General features: G+C 45.3%; 1 protein-coding gene and 2 long non-coding RNA genes across 6 annotated transcripts in view; 2 read left to right on the top strand and 1 right to left on the bottom strand.

Annotated features, from left to right (window-relative positions):
* GRIK4 (glutamate ionotropic receptor kainate type subunit 4) overlaps positions 1-5,302 on the top strand; it is a 200,787-nt gene extending 195,485 nt beyond the window's left edge. For 3 of the 4 annotated variants that reach the window (XM_067564827.1, XM_067564836.1, XM_067564820.1), the window contains exons 19-20: positions 2,652-2,770; positions 3,377-5,302. In XM_067564827.1, coding sequence (XP_067420928.1) covers positions 2,652-2,770; positions 3,377-3,742 — 485 coding nt within the window. In that variant the 3' untranslated portion in view covers positions 3,743-5,302. Of the gene's footprint in view, positions 1-2,651; positions 2,771-3,376 lie in introns of those variants that run through there. The other variant, XR_010922966.1, reaches the window with a different exon arrangement.
* LOC137164201 (uncharacterized) overlaps positions 1-18,621 on the bottom strand; it is a 31,934-nt gene extending 13,313 nt beyond the window's left edge. Inside the window, exons 1-2 of the long non-coding RNA XR_010922968.1 lie at positions 18,428-18,621; positions 10,545-10,640 (exon numbers count right to left, since the gene is read on the bottom strand). This is a non-coding gene — a long non-coding RNA (uncharacterized lncRNA). The remainder of the gene's footprint in view (positions 1-10,544; positions 10,641-18,427) is intronic.
* LOC137164196 (uncharacterized) lies at positions 9,199-16,897 on the top strand. The gene is made up of 4 exons (XR_010922967.1): positions 9,199-9,311; positions 9,423-9,476; positions 11,506-11,683; positions 16,672-16,897. It is a non-coding gene; the product is annotated as an uncharacterized lncRNA (long non-coding RNA).
* Positions 18,622-18,702: the final 81 nt, after the last annotated feature.

Below are 18,702 nucleotides of genomic sequence, written 5' to 3'. Positions count from 1 at the left end.
TTCCAGCCAGTTCCAGGCCCCTCTCACTGAGAGTATTGGATTACAGGAGAGTCTCTGCGTGCCTGGTTGGAGAGAAACAGCCGCCCAGTGACATGGGAGAGCGCTAATTGCTTTATCTTGACATCCCAAATGCATAACCAAGCTTCAAAGGGATGAAAATCAACTGATAAATTATTAAATGCATTCCTTTCCAAGGAGAGGAGAGGGGTGCGGCGGGAGCATTTTGCTCAGCAAGCGCTGCAGAGCACAAACTCCAGACAAGCCCTGAAGGGCAAAACCAGAAAGGGGGGCCAGTTCTGGTTTAGGTGGAGCAGGGGTACTGGGAGCCAGGACTCCTGGGTTCTTTCCTGGCTCTGCCACTGACTCACTGCATGACATTGGGCAAGTCACATCCTTGGTCTCTGTCTCAGTTTCCCCATTTGGGACGGTAATAACCAGCTTGCAAGGGCTGCATGAAGTTAATGAAAGGTGCTTGGGAAGAGTATTGCTTTAAATGAAAACCCAGCTACATTGTAACCCAGTCTTTGGAGGAAGGCTGAGCCAGGCCTGTGGGAGGGTGAGGAAGTCTCTGAACTGGGCATGGGGATGAGAGGCAGAGGGGAGTCTGAGCTGATTGTGGGAAGCGGAGGCTGGGTTTGGGGGGGTGGGAGGTAGAGTTTGAGCTGAGCCTGAACTGTGATTGTGGGATACAATTTATGCCCTGCAATTGCTGTCTTAGCAGAAGCCTCTCTCCCTGCAAAGGTCTGATTTACCAGGTGCTGAGAGCCCCAGAGGTGCTGCCAAAAGAATGATGGAGAATAAGGGAGGAATGTCACTCTGTGAGTTTTAAAACAAAGCAGGTCAGCGATTTACAAGGACTGAGGAGAGGCTTTTCTGTCTAAAAGCCACGCAGAGATTAGGTCTGTAAATCAAAGCAAGAGAATCGATGATTCAGTGTTGCAGGGGGGAGAGGAAGATTTTACAGGTGTCCTGGTTGACTAATAGCCACACAGTCACCTCAAAGCCAGGTGCCGTGTGCTTCATTGTCATCAATTCTATCAACAGTCCAGTCCATCCACGACCCGAGAACAAGAGGGGCTGTAAAAAATCATTTCTGGGACACTCTGTGCTGAGCTATGGACACAGCTCCCTGAACTTTATCTGGGTCCCAGCTCGCTCTGGCCTCCTTCCGCAGCTGCTACGTAACAGGACTGGGAGAAGAGAAGGCAGGGAGTGCCGCTTCTGTCCGATTTGTCGGGGGAGGGCTCAGAGTGTGTTCAAGGCTGACAAGCTGGGTGGCTTCCCAGGAGTTACAACTGGTGTAAATTGATATAACCCTCTTGGACTTCAGTGGAGCTAGGTCGATATATATCAGCTGGGGACCTGACTCCACTGGAGTTAGACTAGTTTACACCAGCTGAGGAGCTGGCCCATTGTCTTCAATAGGTCTAGATCCATTTACCTCAGCTCTGAATTCAGCCTATTGACTTCAGTAGAGCTAGGCCAATTCACATCATCTGGGGATCTGGTCCACTGACTTCCATGAAGCTAGCCTGATTTACACCAATTGGAGATCTGGCCCATTGACTGCAGTGGTGCTCAGCCAGTTTACACCAACTGGAGGGCTGGCCCTTGGAGCCAAATTTGCCCCTGCTGTAAGTGGAAAGCCAGTATTCCAGATTCCAATCTTGCTCACATCCGTATAAATGCAGAGCAATTCATTGCTAATGGAGTTACTCCAGTTTTGCCCCCTTGTAACAGAGATACATAGAGCATGGCCCTTGATACTAGTTACTTAGGAAGAGAACAATCAGCCATTTCTTGGCACGATTTTGTTGGCAGTGTGGATTCCCCTAAGTTCTGGGGCTCAGAGCTGTTCCAGAGACAGATGAGGAAATGCCCGTTTGCTGCTTCAGTGCTATGAGATGCATGGACCTGAGTTCTGGTTCCACCAATGACCTAATGTGTGACTTGAGGAAGTCACTTCTCTTCCTTGTGCCTCTATTTCTCCTCTTGTCTGTCCTGTCTATTTGGATTCTAAGCTGTTTGGGGCAGGGACTGTCTCTTACTACATGTTTGTACAACGCCTAACACAATGGAGCGCTGATCTCAGTTGGGTCCTCTAGATGCTACTGTGATGTAAATAATAGTAATAGTTTTCCTTCCGCATTATTGCATGTGAATGAAGGAATTGCCCTTGAGACGGACATCTCTTAATGTTCTTGTTTCCATTTCTTCCTTCTCTTTGCTTTGTCAGTGATGCTTTCTCATTTCTATTTACTTACTTCATAGCAACTAGAGCTGAGTAAATAATTTGTAGGACATCATTTATCTGATTGATCTCACATCCTTTTCCTGCTTTCAGTTTGTCCGTAAACGGCTCTACATTTTTCTCAGAGGTATTTGTTGTTTGAAATTATTTGCTAAATCATAATTCCTAGGAATTATTTTTCGATCACTTCCAAGCAGATCACTGCAAGTAATTTGGTATTTACAAATCAAACTGTGCTAGTTAATTTTGATTGGATAACAAAGGGCCCATTATACTGTTTTTGGTCCCTGAGTGGATGAGCACAAAGGCGATGAGAAAAGCCAAGGTTTCTATGTGATTCCGAGCACAACATTCGTTGACTCTTCCTCACCATTTTACTTTTTCCTTTGCTTTATTTCAGGTCTGGGGATGGAAAATATTGGTGGAATCTTTGTGGTTCTCATATGTGGCTTAATCATCGCAATTTTTATGGCAGTGCTGGAATTTCTGTGGAGCCTACGACACTCTGAACAGACAGAGGTAGGCTCAGAACTTTCATTGATGTTACAGGGAGTATACACATTGTTTGTGAGGTCCTCAGATGCTGCAGTGATGAGCACCATAGAGAAGCCTATAAAAGAGTTGGATGGGTCTGGAATAGATGAGGGTCGTGGGTCTAGGTATCAACATTGCAGGCAATGAGACCTAAAACACATGAGAATTCCACATACAGTTGGGGTACAGAGCATGTAAAATTTCCAGCGCACTCAGCCAGGTCTAGAACTTACAAACATCTCATGTGCAGTTAGCAAGATCACGGTTATATGGAAATTCCAGGTGCAGTTGGTGGGGTCTAGAACACATGAATTTCTATCTAGAACAGGTAAGGCCATGGACTTGAGGATCCAGAACATATGAGGGTCTTTGATGTGGACACTGGGATCTAGAATAAGTGGGAATTCCAGTTACTGGAATCTAGAACTGGTGGCAGTGCTAGATGCAGATTATGAGATCCCGAACAGCTGCAGGTTCCAAGCACTAGCTTTGGCATCCAGAGCAGTTGAGCATCAGGATCCAGAAGAGGTGCAGATGTTGGGATCTGAGAGGTACATTGGAAAATTGACTTCTTGCCTGTGTGCCTTCCAGGTGTCTGTCTGCCAGGAGATGGTGACGGAGCTGCGCAGTATCATCCTCTGCAAAGACAGTTTCCACCCTCGGCGAAAGCGAGGGGGGATGATACGGACTCGGCCCATTATCGCTGAGGAATGCCGACCCCGCAGCACAACCACTCTCAGCAACGGGAAATTGTGCGGCGGCAGTGAGCCAGACCCGCTGGTGCAAAGACTTGCACAAGAAGCCGCCCTCGTGGCCCGAGGCTGCACACACATCCGGGTGTGCCCGGAGTGTCGGAGGTTCCAGGGCCTCCGGGCGCGACCGTCTCTGGGCTCACCTGCGCGAAGCGAAGAGAGCTTGGAATGGGAGAAAACCACCAATAGCAGTGAACCTGAGTAGAGTGGGGCAGGGATGGGCAAAGAAACTCATGTTCCATTTTACAGAACATGGACTTGTACAATGTCAGACTTGTTTTTAAATTAAAAGCAGTTATCCAGCTTCTCGAGAGCAAGACAAATCTTCAGGCTGAGACCCAGGGCCAGCCAGAGATTTTTGGTACCTCTCCTATCTAAGAGGACATTCATCCCACCTGGATTCTGAACCGCTAGGTGGAAGATTCTCTGGTCGACCTTTCTCCAGCAGCCTCTCCCTCAGCTCAAAAATCTGGGTTTGGGGTGAGGATGACACACACACAGGGCAATTCATATACCAGAACTGCCCCAGCTAGGGGCAAGGGCCATTGTCAGAACTACCCCAACCTAGATCAGGAGAAAAGGACACTAGTGGCACCTGTCCTGATCCAACAGACTCAGTAGGGATTTTCTCTGGGAGGTATTTTTATTTGAGGTGGTGGAGGGGGTGGTAAGGGAAGAATAATCTGATGTTTTATTTTATTTTTGGAATGTCAGGACGTGGAGTCTCCAGCACACCAGATTTCAGGTGCTGAACTCTCCTTCCTTTGCAGCAATGTGGCAGGTGGGGTGTGGAAGGAAGGCACAGGAGATGGCTCCCAGACAGAAGCAGCAGATGAAATGGAAGTCCATTCAAGGAGTTATTAAAAATTAAAATTAAAATGCCAAAAACCAACCAACACACACCGTGAACTCAAAGAGGCCTTGAAACACCTGAAATTTCAGGGGTTCTGTGTCTTTTTTTGGGGGGGGTTGTTTTTTTTTTTCTGTCAGGGTGGGTTAATGTGTACAGGGAGTTTGAAGCACTGAAGAAGGTGAAAGGAGCAGGAGAGAGCAGAAGGTGCTGTTGGAGTCCGTATACTCTCCGTATGCTGCCTTTTTCCACCAGCAGAGGGTGGTACTACTCACTGTCACTTGCTTGTGAAAGTACAGTTGCATAATAGAAACAGGTGCTCACAGGTACAGCACATTCCCATCTTCTGAACTCTTCGCACTGCCCTCAGCCTCAATTGCTGGGCCTGTGTGTGACCAAGGAGCCATCTTGGATCTGAGGGTTTCCTTGCTACCAAATGTCCTCGAATGAAGGACAGCAGGCAGGGAGGTCAGGTTGAATGGGAGAATCGCTCCGGCTCTTCTGTGGGAAAATCCTCCCTTCCATAGCAGCAGCAGCAGCAGCAGCAGCTTGCCCTCTGCTTGGTACAAATGTGGGGTTTACATTGAAGAGTTTAATTTTCTGATTGAAAAACAAAATTCTATGCAATTTCTGATTGTAAAATAAAAGGGGGAAAATTAAGGGGAGGGGCGATAAACACAAACCTTGAGCAAAGGTATATCCTGTTCTTGAATTGTTTTTTCTTTCTTTTTTTTGAATGCTCTGAAATAAAAGATGTCCTTGTACACTTACGATTCCCCCCTCCACACTTTTAAAGCTTGGAGGCAGTTTGTGTCCCACCACTCATGGGTGCAGCCCAACATTGCCCCCGGAAGATCTGAGATCAGTCTGCTTGGTCTTCACTACAGCATGCTGCTGCTTTGTCCTCTGCACATTTCTAGCTACTTGAATAATACCTAAAACCACCGCTGGTGTCATTGTCTATAATCATTACCAAAGAAAACAAAGGCAAAAAGTCAGGCAGGACACGTAATCACTTTAGAAAAAACAGCCACCCAATTCCTTCGGCCCTATCCTGCAGTGAAATCAGACCACCACAAGCCCCAGCCTCTTTTAAACCTGATTGCTGGAAACAGGGTTCTAGCATGGTTTCCCTGCACACAGGATTTGAAGCAGCAGATCAGACCAATGGTTCACCCAGTCCAATAACCTGTAGCCTGCCAAATACTTCACAGCAGGGTATAAAAAAACCACATAGCACGCAGATACCAGTGATGGGCACTGGAGATTATTAAATAGTATCTGTTTCTGGCAGCACCCAAAATGCAGAAGATGAAAAGAAGAACAGTCCCTGCTCTGGGTGAGAGTCTGTGGCCTGGGTTATGCAGGAAGACAGACTAGATGATCATAATGGTCCTTTCTGGCCTCAGAATTTCTGAATCTTCACAGAGTTCATGTTCTAAACAAACAGAGGTGGGAGGGTAGAGACAAGATGAAAGGTATACGTAGAGTGATCATGTGAGAATTGGCCACATTATGATAATACAGTGTTCCAGTAACAGGGCCAGCTCCTTAGCTGCTATAAATCAGCATAATTCCATTGACTTCCCTAGAGCAACACAGTTTTCTACTGAGGATCTGGCTCATAAAGCCTTTAGGGTTCATGGCGGGAAGCAGGAGGGGAGCATCAGTTCATGCCTAGCTCCAAAATCTTGCCAGAGTCAGCCAGCTAGTTACTTGTTGACATCACAGAAGTGAGTCTGCAGGAGACGAGGGAGCGGCTCAGACAAGGTGTCCCATGTACCGGAGAGAGGCAGACAAACAGGAACTGGGTTGGCAAGCATCACTGGCAGAACAGCAGGGATGGGGTTTAGAAGGGATTGGAAAAGAGACTAGACAGCCAGTTATGGGGTAACCTGCCCTTAAAGGACGAGTCGTCCTAGCCCCAGCCGATATGGGTGGCTTATGCCCTGTTTGGTGAAGGAAAGGTTGGTTTGGGTTGACACCTGATTAAAAAAATCTCTGGAACCATTTAGCTAGCATGGTGGGGCGGAGAGGAAAATATAATCCCTCCCTTGGTCAGGGAAGCAATGCTAGCAATGTGTATTTAAACACGGGCGCAGCCAGCCTTCTCTTGATCCAAATGTGGACAGGGCCTAAGTCAGCATTCTGATCAGTGTGTGCGGAGTGAGTCAGTGTACATTAAGGTAGCTGCATTTTGTCAGTGCAGCCTGGGCCACCTTCCATGAGCTGTGGGTTTGGCCCAGAGGTGGCCTATAATCCCTATCTGGTCAAGGTAGCACTCTGCCCCCCCCCCCCCCCAGTGGTGGCAATGCCAGCTAGAGATTGATAAGCCTGCTACGGCAAGAGCTGCTGAAAATGTGTCTTTCAGCTCATGCAGTAGAGGCTTATGCAGTTAGCTCAAAAGGTCTCAGGTTTGATCCCCACTGCTAACATTGAAAGTGGTTGGCACTCCATTAGCATTTTCTTTGGGCCAGCTCTTCCACTGGTGTAAATCAGTGCAGATGTCAATTGGGCCAGCTGAATTTAAAAAACGTAAAGCCCAGATTCAGCCTGGAGGCTTAGGCCCAGAATCTCAAAGGTATTTAGGCCCCTAGCTGCCATTGATTTCAATGGATGGCCGGAGCCTAAATACTGTGGAGGATCTGAGTCTTAGCATCTAGCTAGACTCCTTGTACCAGCTCCTCCACCGGCGAAAGTCAGTGCTGCTGCATTATAGTCAATTGCACTGGGTGGATTTCTACCACTTGGGGATCTGGGCCCTTGATTTTTAACGGCAAATAGTGGTTATTCGTAGCCCTCATCCTACAATTCGCTAGCATATCCTGTACTCCCGCCAACAACATCGGTAACATCTGAAAACATCTTATGTTTGTTTAAAGACCAACATTTTCGTACGAGCACTAGACACTATTCATCAAAAGAAACTTGCTTTTGAAATTGTATTTACAGATTAGCAAAAGAAAAGACGCCCATACATCATTTATGAAATCTGATTTTTTTTTTTCCCCCAGCACCGCAGTGAATAAAGAGGGAGCATGACAGTACCAGACATTTTTCCTTTTGCTATTCCAAGGGATCTCCCAGTCTTCACTCAGACTGAGGACAGCAGGAAAAAATAAACCAGCTGGGTTCGCCCTTGATTTGACTTCACTTTTATCTAATTTTTGTCAGCTTCCCTTTGTCATGCTGTATTTTCTATCAGATTATGTATATTGGGGGGGGAGGGTTGGTTTGATCAGATTGTTTATAATAAAAATATAAATAAACCTTGAAATATTAGTGGATGGCTAAAAGCTGCTTTGGCTTGAAGGCCTGGTCTGGTGTCTTTCAGGCCACACACAGAGGGTCATGCATGACACATGCATGCACGCCCACACATACATGTACTCATAAATTCCAAGGCCAAAGGGCAGCCTAGTCTGACCTGTATAACACAGGTCCAAGTGCTTCTCCAAAATAATTCCTAGGCTGTAGCTCATAGAAAAACTGTCCCACTGTGCTTTAAAAATTATCAGTGATGAAGAAGCCACCGCAAACCTTAGTAAAGTGGGCCAATGGTCCAATTACTCCCATCATTAAAAATGCACACCTTATTTCCAGTCCAAATTTGTCTAGCTTCAATTTCCAGCTATTCCAGCAGTGGTTGCACCAGTGCCAAATAAAGAGGTAAAATAACCTCGCTTCTCCTCCTCACTATGTCCCTGTTTATGCATCCCTAGATTACACTAGCACTTTTAGCCACAGTGTCCTGGGAACTCAGGTTCAGCTGATTATCCACCGTGATACCCCCCAAAGCTTTTTCAGAGTCACTGCTTCCCAGGATAGCACTCCTGTATCCTATAAGTATGGCCTCCATATGAGTACACAAACGGAGGAGGGACTCTCACACACTCTCTCGCGCTCAAATGGAGTGGGACATTCTCTCCCATCCACCCCCAGCTCTTTGTTCTCACCCTGGAAACCATTTTAATGGCCTTTTTCTTTTGGCCAAACCCACTCACATGTTAATGAAGTTCAAGATTTGGAGTGGTTTGCCATCCAACTTGCACTTTCCCAGAATAGCCCTCTCTTGATAAAAATGGGGGTAATTCTAGTAAGATCTCTCTGCAGATTCCACTGGGAGTTGAAGATTAGATCAATTAAAATATAATACTTGGCTTTATCCCTTGTAATTGTTTCGCCAGAGCTCCCTGCCTCCCCTTTCCATTACAAGATCTTCACTGCAGAACTCAGGAGGCATGTAAACCGAGTGTTTCTGTTACTGAAATTCCTTTGGCTACATTTCTCCCCTGGTTCATATGAGAATACTCATCCTGCAGATTGGCCGGTCTTATTGGTTAGGAGAGGCTCTACTATGAGAATAACTAAAGCTCTTGGGATTCTTTTGTGATGAAAGTTTCATTGGTTTTGAATTCCCGGCTGTTTAATTTTCACTCAACTCTAAAGGGATACTTTTCCCCTGAAGTCCAGCCTCTGATTAACAGGGAGATGGGAAGGTGTTGATGTAGACTTAAAGCATTTGCAAGAGTGGAGTAGGTGTCCTTACTGCACTTGATGGCATCATTAAAACATAAGAAGGCCATTTTGTAGCTTGCAAGCCAGCAGGGCTATGGCAAGCTGAAGATGACAAAAGGAGAACTGCTCTCATTTGAGTTCAGTTCTGCTGACTGGGTAATAGCAAAGAAGGCTGTTTAACCACTTCAGAACCAAGAATGTTCTTTAATGGTGGTGCCCTTTAAGGAAGTTGGGTTTAGTCCTCCCTCCTGTGATTAGTCAGCTGCCTCCCTGCAGGTGTGATGAAGGTCTGACAGGAAGCAAGCCCAGGGCTGAGAGTTACAGAGGGAGTGTGGGGGTGTCTTGGGCAAGGAAAGGGCCTAATAAGACCAGCTAGGTGAAAGACTTGGTTGGGGATATCTGTTGTGTAAGTAGTATTGGAAGCTAAAGCCTTCTGAGGTAGATACCTTACAAGGGGCCAGGCAGCAGGCCTGGTTTTCTTGTTTTGGCTGGTGTTGGATTGAGTTTGTTTAAACAGATATGCCTGGGAAAAGGAAAAGAAAAAGATTGCCTTCCTTGATGCAGCTGGCTGGTGAGTTGGTCCACTGGTGTATGTGAGAAAGGAGAAACAGAGACAGGGCTCAACACTGAATTTAAGAAGACCTTGTTATGTTGCCTATGAGAACAGGAAAAATACCTGTTCAAAGAGACAAACCATAGCTAACTGAATGTAGGTCCCTTGGTCCCTAACTAATTACCTATAATGTCCCATTTGTCCCTTCTACCCCTTCTCATTAACAGGACTTTAGGGCCTGACTGTCAGCAGCTGTAAAATTGGCATAGTGCTATTGACTTCAGTGTAACTGTGGATATGGCCTTACATTTAAAGGCCAGATTCTAAATTCACATTGGTGTAAATCAAGAGTAACTCCATAGAGCAAGCAGAGTTATTCTGATAACATAAATAGCATAAATGAGATCAGAATTGGGTCCTAAATCTGGAAAAATTCTAAACCAGACTCTAAATAGAGATCTAAAAGAAAATTTGGGGAGAACATGATACCAAAAAGTCCAGTGTCTTATAAAATCCCTTTCAAAGATGCTGTTGCCATGCTGGGAAAAGTCTAAAGGCTGGTGGGCATCGTTTCTGAATTAAAGAAGAAGCTGGAACTTGAATAGCATTTGTAAAGGAGAGGAAAAATGTGCACAAATGCCTGCTGAGTAGAATATAAAGCACCCAAAGTGCCAGAAATCCCATTATGATTTGATGGCCACAAACTGATTGAAAACACAGAGCTGAAAGCAGCAGTGATGAATTCAGTAAAAGTAGGCTCCTTTGATACTTGATGCCATGGTGAGAAATTCAGTCTCTTATCAATTGGATCAGTACAATGGAAACAATGCTCAGAGAGATTTTTCAGGAAGGAATGCACTTCATTCCAGCTGAATTAATACTCCCTTTTACAGCAAATAATATTGCATTTTTGGGATAAAAGTATTTCACAAACTATAGGCAGGGATAAGCTGAAACACCACTGATGTACAGCTGCTTCTCAGGTGGAACATGGCAGCCATTTAACAGTGTAAAATGCAACTTAAAACCAGCTTCCTAAAAGGTCTGCTAAAGAGAGATCAGTAATAAAAAAGAAAGGAAGCTCACTTTATTAGCCCAATATTCTAGATTCCTCTTCATATTCCAGCACTGTGGTTATCAGCAGGGCTGTCAATCCTCTACGATCCACATGTCAGTGGCCAGCTTTAAGAGAAACACCGTCACACTGGTGATTATAGATTTTCATACCACACATCAAATACTGAACCATTTGTTTAAAAACAAACATCATTAGCACTGTGACAAATAACAGCTTAGATTATTCAAACTGAAAAGATTTAATATTTACTTTTTGCACTATTTATGCTATTTGCCATTAGCATTTTTCTTAGGTGGATCAGTGAGAATAGGCTAGTCGATTTCACTTTTGTTTCTAGACAGTTTTGCTTTTCATTTCTCATGCACTAGGATTGCAATGGTTTGCAGTGAAAAGTTTTCTTAAATGTACCCACTGGAATTTAAAGTTAATAACAATGGAATTTTTTCTAGCAGGTTTAGGTTTTTGTTAAGTAGCTGCTAGTATTCTTAAATGGGCAAATTCTCAGTTGCTATAAATCAGTATGGACTTCAATGGAGCTATGTTGATTTACACCAGCTGGGAATCTAGCCCAAACTGTGTACTAGACATACAAACTGAAGTGCAGCACAGAGAGGGTTTAATACACAATATGAGCCAGATCCTCCACTGATGTAAACAGCACACTGATTTAAAGCAGTTTATGATCTGGTCCTATATCTCTGCAGGCCTGTCTGGCCCCCCAACTCGTATTGCTTTAGACCCCAAAGACAGAACATTTCCAGTATCACATCAGCCCTTCTCTGAGCTCCCAGGTAATGTTGATGAGTTTAGTCCTTTGACTCTTTCCAGGCTTAGCTCTCGCTGAGCTGAGATTTGATGTAATTTATTTCTAAGCCAAAAGCAAATGAGCATGGGAAAAAAAAGACCTCTTATTCCCAGGTGAGCGTTAAGATCACTGATTTGTCTGCCAAAAATCTATAGTTCTTCCAGAGTCTACAGTAAATGGCCCCAGAACGTTTACAGAGGTGATCACAGGAGATGCTCTGACTATTGCTTGCAGAATTAAACCAGGACTAGATGAACACACAGCCTCCAGTTTTATTCCTGTGCCATTTATCAGCCATGACGGGCTTAGGCTATAGGCAGCCTAAAAGGAGATCAGAGTGTGGTAAGGAGCCTGAAATCCAGAGTAACATTGCTAAGTGCCTCTGTACTGAAGGTCCAGTGTCAATACAACTTCCTCTGGCATTGAGGGGGTCTGTTTGTTGGTAATGTCAGATGGCATAGAGTTGGGCAGATGCATACAAACATGATGCACGTTTCTGTGCCAAACTATGATTGAAAGTAAAGGCTGAGGTTTGTTAGGACTTGGCTACATGGGGAAATTGACCAGCACTGCTGAAGCAGAATAGCTATTGCACTAGAGTTAGCCTATTCCGCTATAACTCCCCCATGTGGACACTCTATTCTGGAATAAATACTCTGCTTTGGAAATGGAGTTGTTAGTCCAGAATAAAGTCACTTGTATTCTGGAATACAGTGTCCACATGGGAGAGGTGTACTAAAACAGCTAATAGTGCAATAGTTATTCTACTACAGCTATCTCAACCAATCTTCCTGTGTAGACAAACCCTTAGTTATGGGCTGTCAACTAAACCCCAAATGGAGATTACTCCCCAGTGGCTTTCTTTACCTGCTGGTGATGGTGGGGTGGGAGCCAAGGAAGAGGGCTAGCTGCCCTCTGCTGGATTCTCTTATTTCCCAAATTTGTGGGGTAAAAGAGCATGAGATAATACTAACTCAGCTTCAACGTGTATGGCTTCCTTCTCCATGCCATCAGTCACCCTTCCTGCCCACCACCATTTCTCCCTTCCATTGCCTGAAGGGAACAGGGCAGCAGTTGGGTGGCCCAGTCTACTAGAGCTGTTGCCAGGGGACTGAGGGGGGGTTCAGTGCCAGGAGACAATATAGGGGCACAAAGCCTCTGGAGACTGAGCCCGGGATCCTAGTGACTCTCCCAAGTTCTGTAAACTGTAAATCTCACTTACTACCCACACAGGCAGCCCCTGGGTGAGATTCTCTCCCTCACTGCAGCCCCTTTGTGTCACTCTGGAGACAGAAAGGTGAAGGATTGCTCCCTTGGGGAACTTCTGCAGCACGTCCGCACCCACCAGTCTGGGGGAGTGGCCAGGGGTGTGATAGGACAGGAGGGGAAGCATCTGGGACAATCCAGCTATTTTGAGCTACAGAGAAGCCTGCTGGAGCGCCATAACATGCCACAGTACTGAGGTATTGTGTGCTTGGCCACTCAGACTGTCCTTGCTTTTGCATATGGTCATTGTGTTTACAGAGGACCAAGTGGCCTCATGTTTAAAGCAGGGGATTGGGACTCCTGCTGACTTGCTGTGGGACTTGGAGCAATTCCTGAGACCTCTCTGTGCCTCGATTTTCCTACAAGTAAAATGGAGATTATAGCTACTATGAAGAAAGAGAATCATGCAGTGGTTAGGGCACTTGCTGGAACCTGGAACTTCTGGCTCTGCCACTGACTCTCTGTGTGACCCTGAGCAAATCCTTTAGCCTCTCTGTGCCTCAGTTCCCCATCTGTACAATAGGGATAACAGCACTAGCCTGTGAGGACAAATACATAAAAGACTGTGAGACACTCAGATACTAAGGTGAGGGGGACCAGATAAGTACCTTAGATTGATACACGGGGGCGAGGGGAGGCATATTGTGAGGTTTAATTCATTCATATTTGCAACGGGCTTTGGATGAAATTTGGATCATTATAAGAAAAGCTGGCATCCTATAAATAGGCTGGCACCTTTCTTAAGGCCAGATCCTGTGGACAATCTGTATATAGAACTTCTTGCTTGGAGCTGTATAAGAACAGGATCTTCAGTTACAGCTCTCCAGTCTGCATCTGCCCTGCTCTCCCAGGACAAGTTAGTCCCTTTCCATGATTGGAGTGCTAAAGAGCTCATAATTTTTCCTTCCAACTCGAAAAGTAGCCGCACTCCAGCAGGGCTGGCAAAGGAAGGCCCAGTCACTTCCGTACCTGGAGCCTCATCAGCTGTTCCCCTCTAACTGGGTCCCTAGATGCTTTGGGTTAGGAATTAGAAAGCCAACACTTTCCCATGCTACTTGTGCTATTGGCTGTCAGACCCTGGGACGTGGGGAGCAGCTGATGGCAAATTCTTTCCTGGCCCATCCACCTTGTCTCTCTAGTATCCTGGGACCAACATGGTTACAACTACACTGCATATTCACTGGGTGAAATTCATCCCTTATGCAAATAGCCAGCACAAGACTTTTGCATGTTTCAGAGAGTTCCCTGAAAAGCTCCCCCCTTTACCTGTTAATGGTTAGCCAGGAAAGCAGGAAAAATCTTAACTAAAAGGGTGAAAGTCCATTTTGTCCCATGAGCATCTCAAGGTGAGTTCAGAAACCTAGCAGAAATGTGCTGATATTTATTGATTTGTTTTTTTTATTTTGCAATCTGATTTTAAGTCAAGTCAAAACTGCTGGATCAGTGATATCTGCAGGCTGGTGATATTATTTTTAAATGATTATGTTCTAGTCATGCCTCCTTGAAAAGTAACGTGAGGACGCATTAGTCCTAGATAACTTACAGAGACCCAAGAAATGATTGATGAAGCTCTTATGTAAAATCTGAGGTCATAGTGAATTATTACTTTAACGGTTTAGTGAGAGGCTGCTTTGAGCTGATCAGCTGGGGATAGCTGTAAATGAAGCCGGATTTTAAAGTTACTAGATAAATATCTTATAGCTACCACCACTGTGCATTTATATTATAGCGTCACATTTTAAAAGGCTCTGTACTGCAAGAGCCCTCAAAATCTCCATGTAGATCTACACAGCATCTGGGAGTGAGCCCCCAGCCTGGGTCCACAGACTTATGCTAGCTGGACTCCCGCTATCACTCTAAAAATAGCTGTGCAGATGGTGCTTTGATGATGTGGCTTGGACTCTAAACCGCCTCCACCCCCCCCCCCCCCCACCCCCAAGACTTCAGACCCCAAGCTCCAGCCTGAACTGCATCATCTACACAGCTATTTTTACTGTGCTAGTGCGAGTCCCACTACCACAAATCAATGGCCTTGGGCTGTGGAAATTCACTCTCAGATGCAAAGTAGACATACCCACCTTGATGGTAATGGAAGTGGAGGGCCTTCAGTATCTCTAAGGATTGGGCCCCTCTGCTGCTCTAGAGCTCAAGTTTGGACGGTGTGTCTAAACAGGATTGGTGCCTTTAACTCCCCTCTTAATCCCCACCTGAAATGAAAGTTCTTCTCTCAACGCTTATTAAAGCTTCAATTTCATTTCTCATTATTAAATCATGAAATTGGCCAAAAATATTTAAATTAAGTGAAAGAGAGATTTATGAAAGAACTGAAGTCTCTCTGAGGAATTGAAGAATAATCCCCCAGGGTGAAGGATGATGTGGTCACCAAACGCAGAAGCAAGTGGATGTAAAGGCTACACAAAAAGAAGTAAAAAGCCACTGATGGTTAAATTTTTGCCAAAAATAAATAAAACATTAAAAATGAAAGATTTCAATATTTAGATGATCTGGAGGCAATATTTAACTTGTACTGGTTCTGCCACTGATCCCCTCTGTGACCCTTGAGCAACTCACCTCACCGTGCCTCAGTTTCTCCATCTATAAATATGGGATAATGAGACTTCCCCATCTTTTTAAATGCTTTTGGATCTATAGATTAAGGGTGTTTATGATTATTTTTATTGGCTGGAAATTTCAAAGGAGGCAAAGGGGTTAAGGCATCCAAACACTACTGAAAATCAACAGCATTTGGGTGCCTTATTCCCTTAGGTCACAACCATTCTTAAGCGAAACTTACATATGGTACAATAGAGGTGGGCATAAGCCATGCGATATGAATTTTGAGCCAAACTTTCTCTGGGTTTGGGGATGTTTGCATCCAGAATACTGGTTCATCTTTAAAATGTGTCATCTTAATGAAATAAGGATTAAACTAGTCTTTCACCCAGCATGCATTTATTACTGATGAATTGTGCAGGACTAATGCCCTATTGAGTGAACCCTACTATCCATTCACAGAATAACTGCAGTGCAAGCTTCCTCCATATTTTCCTACCAACATGGTCCTCAACCATTACAGGAAATGTTAAAGGTGAATTCAGTTCCCATAACCTATTTGACCCTTGAGGTCTCTGTTGAAACTCTCAGCAAAGCACTTAGTGACAGCTATGGTGTGGTTTTGTCATGTGGATACTTGTCTACTAAGGATTAGATCGAAACCCACCAAACTCTTTTCACATGGACCATGAGACAGCCAACAGATAAGCATTTTCAATCACCACCAGCTTGGGCTGAATTCAAACTGGCACCTACAAGTGAAAGACTATATCCCATTAACAATTCCCTGAGTTATGCAGTCCTCATTAAAGCAGACTTTTATTTAGCTCAGGGAATGCATTGGTCATAATCTCACACTCACAGTATTGACACAGTAGAGGTCAACAAGTAAATCTATTATGTCCAGTTGAATCTGTAACTATAGAATGAAGCAATTAAAATTAATTTTGTATTGAAGTTTTATCTGATGGCACAAGTTCTGAGCTAAGGTACATTCTTACTCTTTATGTACTAGCAATTGAATAGCTTAGGTGACTTGTGCAAAATTTTGAGGGTTGTTAGACGAATGCAGATTGTGAATGCATCGGGGTTCTTTATCTTACTAAAACAGCTGAGGAGGTGATGAGCAAAGCAAACAGACAAAGCACTCTCAGGAATGTATAAAAGGAAGCAAACAAACCATTCAGAGGAATGTGGATAAGTGTTTTTTCTCTGTTAAAGAGAAAACCAGCCCTGTGAAATTTGTGTGTATATTCTGGAGTCCTGATAGCTCCTAACACTGCACATTTCCATGGTAACAAATCTGTGGCTATGACTTCATGGATATGACACACACCAAAAACTTCAGGGTGACACTGAGGATACAACTCAGACCATGTGAAAGCACAGGCCCCTACTGTGACAGCACCTGTGGTAACTGACCGAGTAGTAACCTTTTGGAAACCTAAATCAGGACAGGTGACTGGAACCAGGAAATCAATATGCTTCTTACCAGCCTTTCTTTATTACAGCTGCACACCCAATATTTAATTTTAAAAGCCCTTCTGCATGAATGAAGGACCTGCAATGAGCAGAGGTGGGGAATCAGAAAAAGAGGCTGAATCAAGGAGCGGCAACAGACAGGACCATTACTGAACTAGCTTAATGCAGCTCTTAACCTTGTAACTGGTGCCTAGATGGTGTTGACTGCTACTGTTACAGCAGAGTGCTCTGAAAATAGTCAGGCTTAGGCTCCTTGTGACTTCTGATGTGGAATTTCACTGTCAAGGAGCATCTGCTGGTATTGCTCTGTCCCAAGAGTTTTGCCCTCAGCTTGGTCAGTTGTATTATTACGTGTATACCAACAGCATGGTATGAGCTTTAGATAGGTAGGATGACAAGGTTACTGCCCCAAAGAGATCACAGTCTATCTGAGATAATAAGCTGGCCCCCATCATTGCAATATCTGAATGTCTCACTTCTTTAAAGTATTTGTCCTCACAATACCCTTGTGAAGTAGGAAAGTGGTATTATCCTCTCTTTACTAATAGGGAAACAGGCACAGAGAAACTAAGTGACTTCCTCAAAGCCCCGCAGCAAGTCTGTGGTAGAGAAGAAACTGAACGTGGGTTTCTTGCAGCCCAGGTTAGTGCTGTAGCCACTGGACTGGCCTTCCTTCCATCCATCTAGGTAGCATCCATAATGATGCTATTGTGCTCAATTGTCTTGGTGGGCTGTGGATTGGTACTTATTTGTAACTATAGTATTGCACCGGTGATGCTACAGAGCTGCTGATGCCTCATAGACACAGTGTGACCCATTTAATTGCACCATCCGTGACGTTACTCTACTGACAAATTTCCTCCACCGATGACTTGTAGCAGAGGTGAAATCGCTCATTTTAGACCGTTTCTGTTTCTTATCATCTGGTATCACTGCGGATGTTTGTGGGAAATCAGGAAGATTTGTTGCCAGGCACATTTATCCAGTGCTGCTGTTTTATCCCTATGTGATTTATCATTCTCTCCTATGACATCACAGTCAGCCACACGCAGATGATAGAGCCATCACCCAGGGATTAAGCAGCAGAAACAGACAAACTTGTAAATGATGGCTGACCTTTCCTGCAAGCTTCTGTATCATGAAAGGTGGGGTGGAAAGCCAGTGTGGTAGATACATAAAATAGGACCTGCATCCAAACTACCTGTGGATTTGCTTTCAGATTTGTGGAACAAAAATCCATCCCGGTAGTTTTTTCCCCCCTTTACATAGTCTCCCTCTAGTATTTTTTTTTCAAACCTTGGAATACAATATAGATGAGATAGCAACAACTTTTTCTCCATTCAATACTTTTTTCTGTTTCCGTGGGGCAGCAGCAGCTCTGCAGGGTTGTATTTACAGCAGGCCATGTCTGTATCGCTACAGACGGGTTTTGAGTTGCAGAATTTGGGTCTGGAGCTAAGCTCAAGGAGGTTCAGACTCCCAGCCTCTGTTCTGTAGCATGTCCAAAGCGCTTTGTTCAAGAATTGCTCCAAGGCGTGTGAGGATGCAAAACCAGCCTCGTGCTTCCGCCTCGCAGCCCGAGGAAGCAATCCAAGGGGGGTGTCCCGGTGTCACCCCGCGCTGACGGGCTACCTGTGTGGTGTCACCCTGGTGCAGCACGACGTTGGGTGGCCGACGCTGCATTTCAGAAACACAGGCCTGGTGGCGGCGCACCCCTCTCCAGCCCCTCATGCACCCCGCCAGCTGCCAGGCTCATGGCTGTTATGACCAAGAAGCGGTACTCACCTGCAGGGAGCCGGGGCTGGCGTGCTGCTGTGTGCGCCACTCGGCCACGCCCCCGCCTGGGGCAGAAAGGAAACAAGACGGGGACCGTGGGCCAGGCTGTGACGCAACACAGCAGTTGCTGCGACTGGGTGACGTCACGAGAGGTGACGTCACTGCACACGGGAGCGCAATGCATGCCGGACTCGAGGCAGACGGGCGCCAGCTAGGCCGCGAAGCCTCTTCTCCGTCTCCATGGTAACCACCCCTCTCTTCTCTTCCTCCCCCCCCCCCCCTCC

The sequence above is a fragment of the Emydura macquarii genome, unplaced genomic scaffold (assembly GCF_026122565.2).
Source record: "Emydura macquarii macquarii isolate MOO-44397 ecotype Brisbane River unplaced genomic scaffold, CSIRO-AGI_Emac_v2 contig_312, whole genome shotgun sequence".
Lineage (NCBI taxonomy): Eukaryota > Metazoa > Chordata > Testudines > Chelidae > Emydura > Emydura macquarii.
The sequence above is the reverse complement of the archived record's forward strand: the minus strand, read 5'-3'. Positions and strand labels throughout refer to the sequence as shown.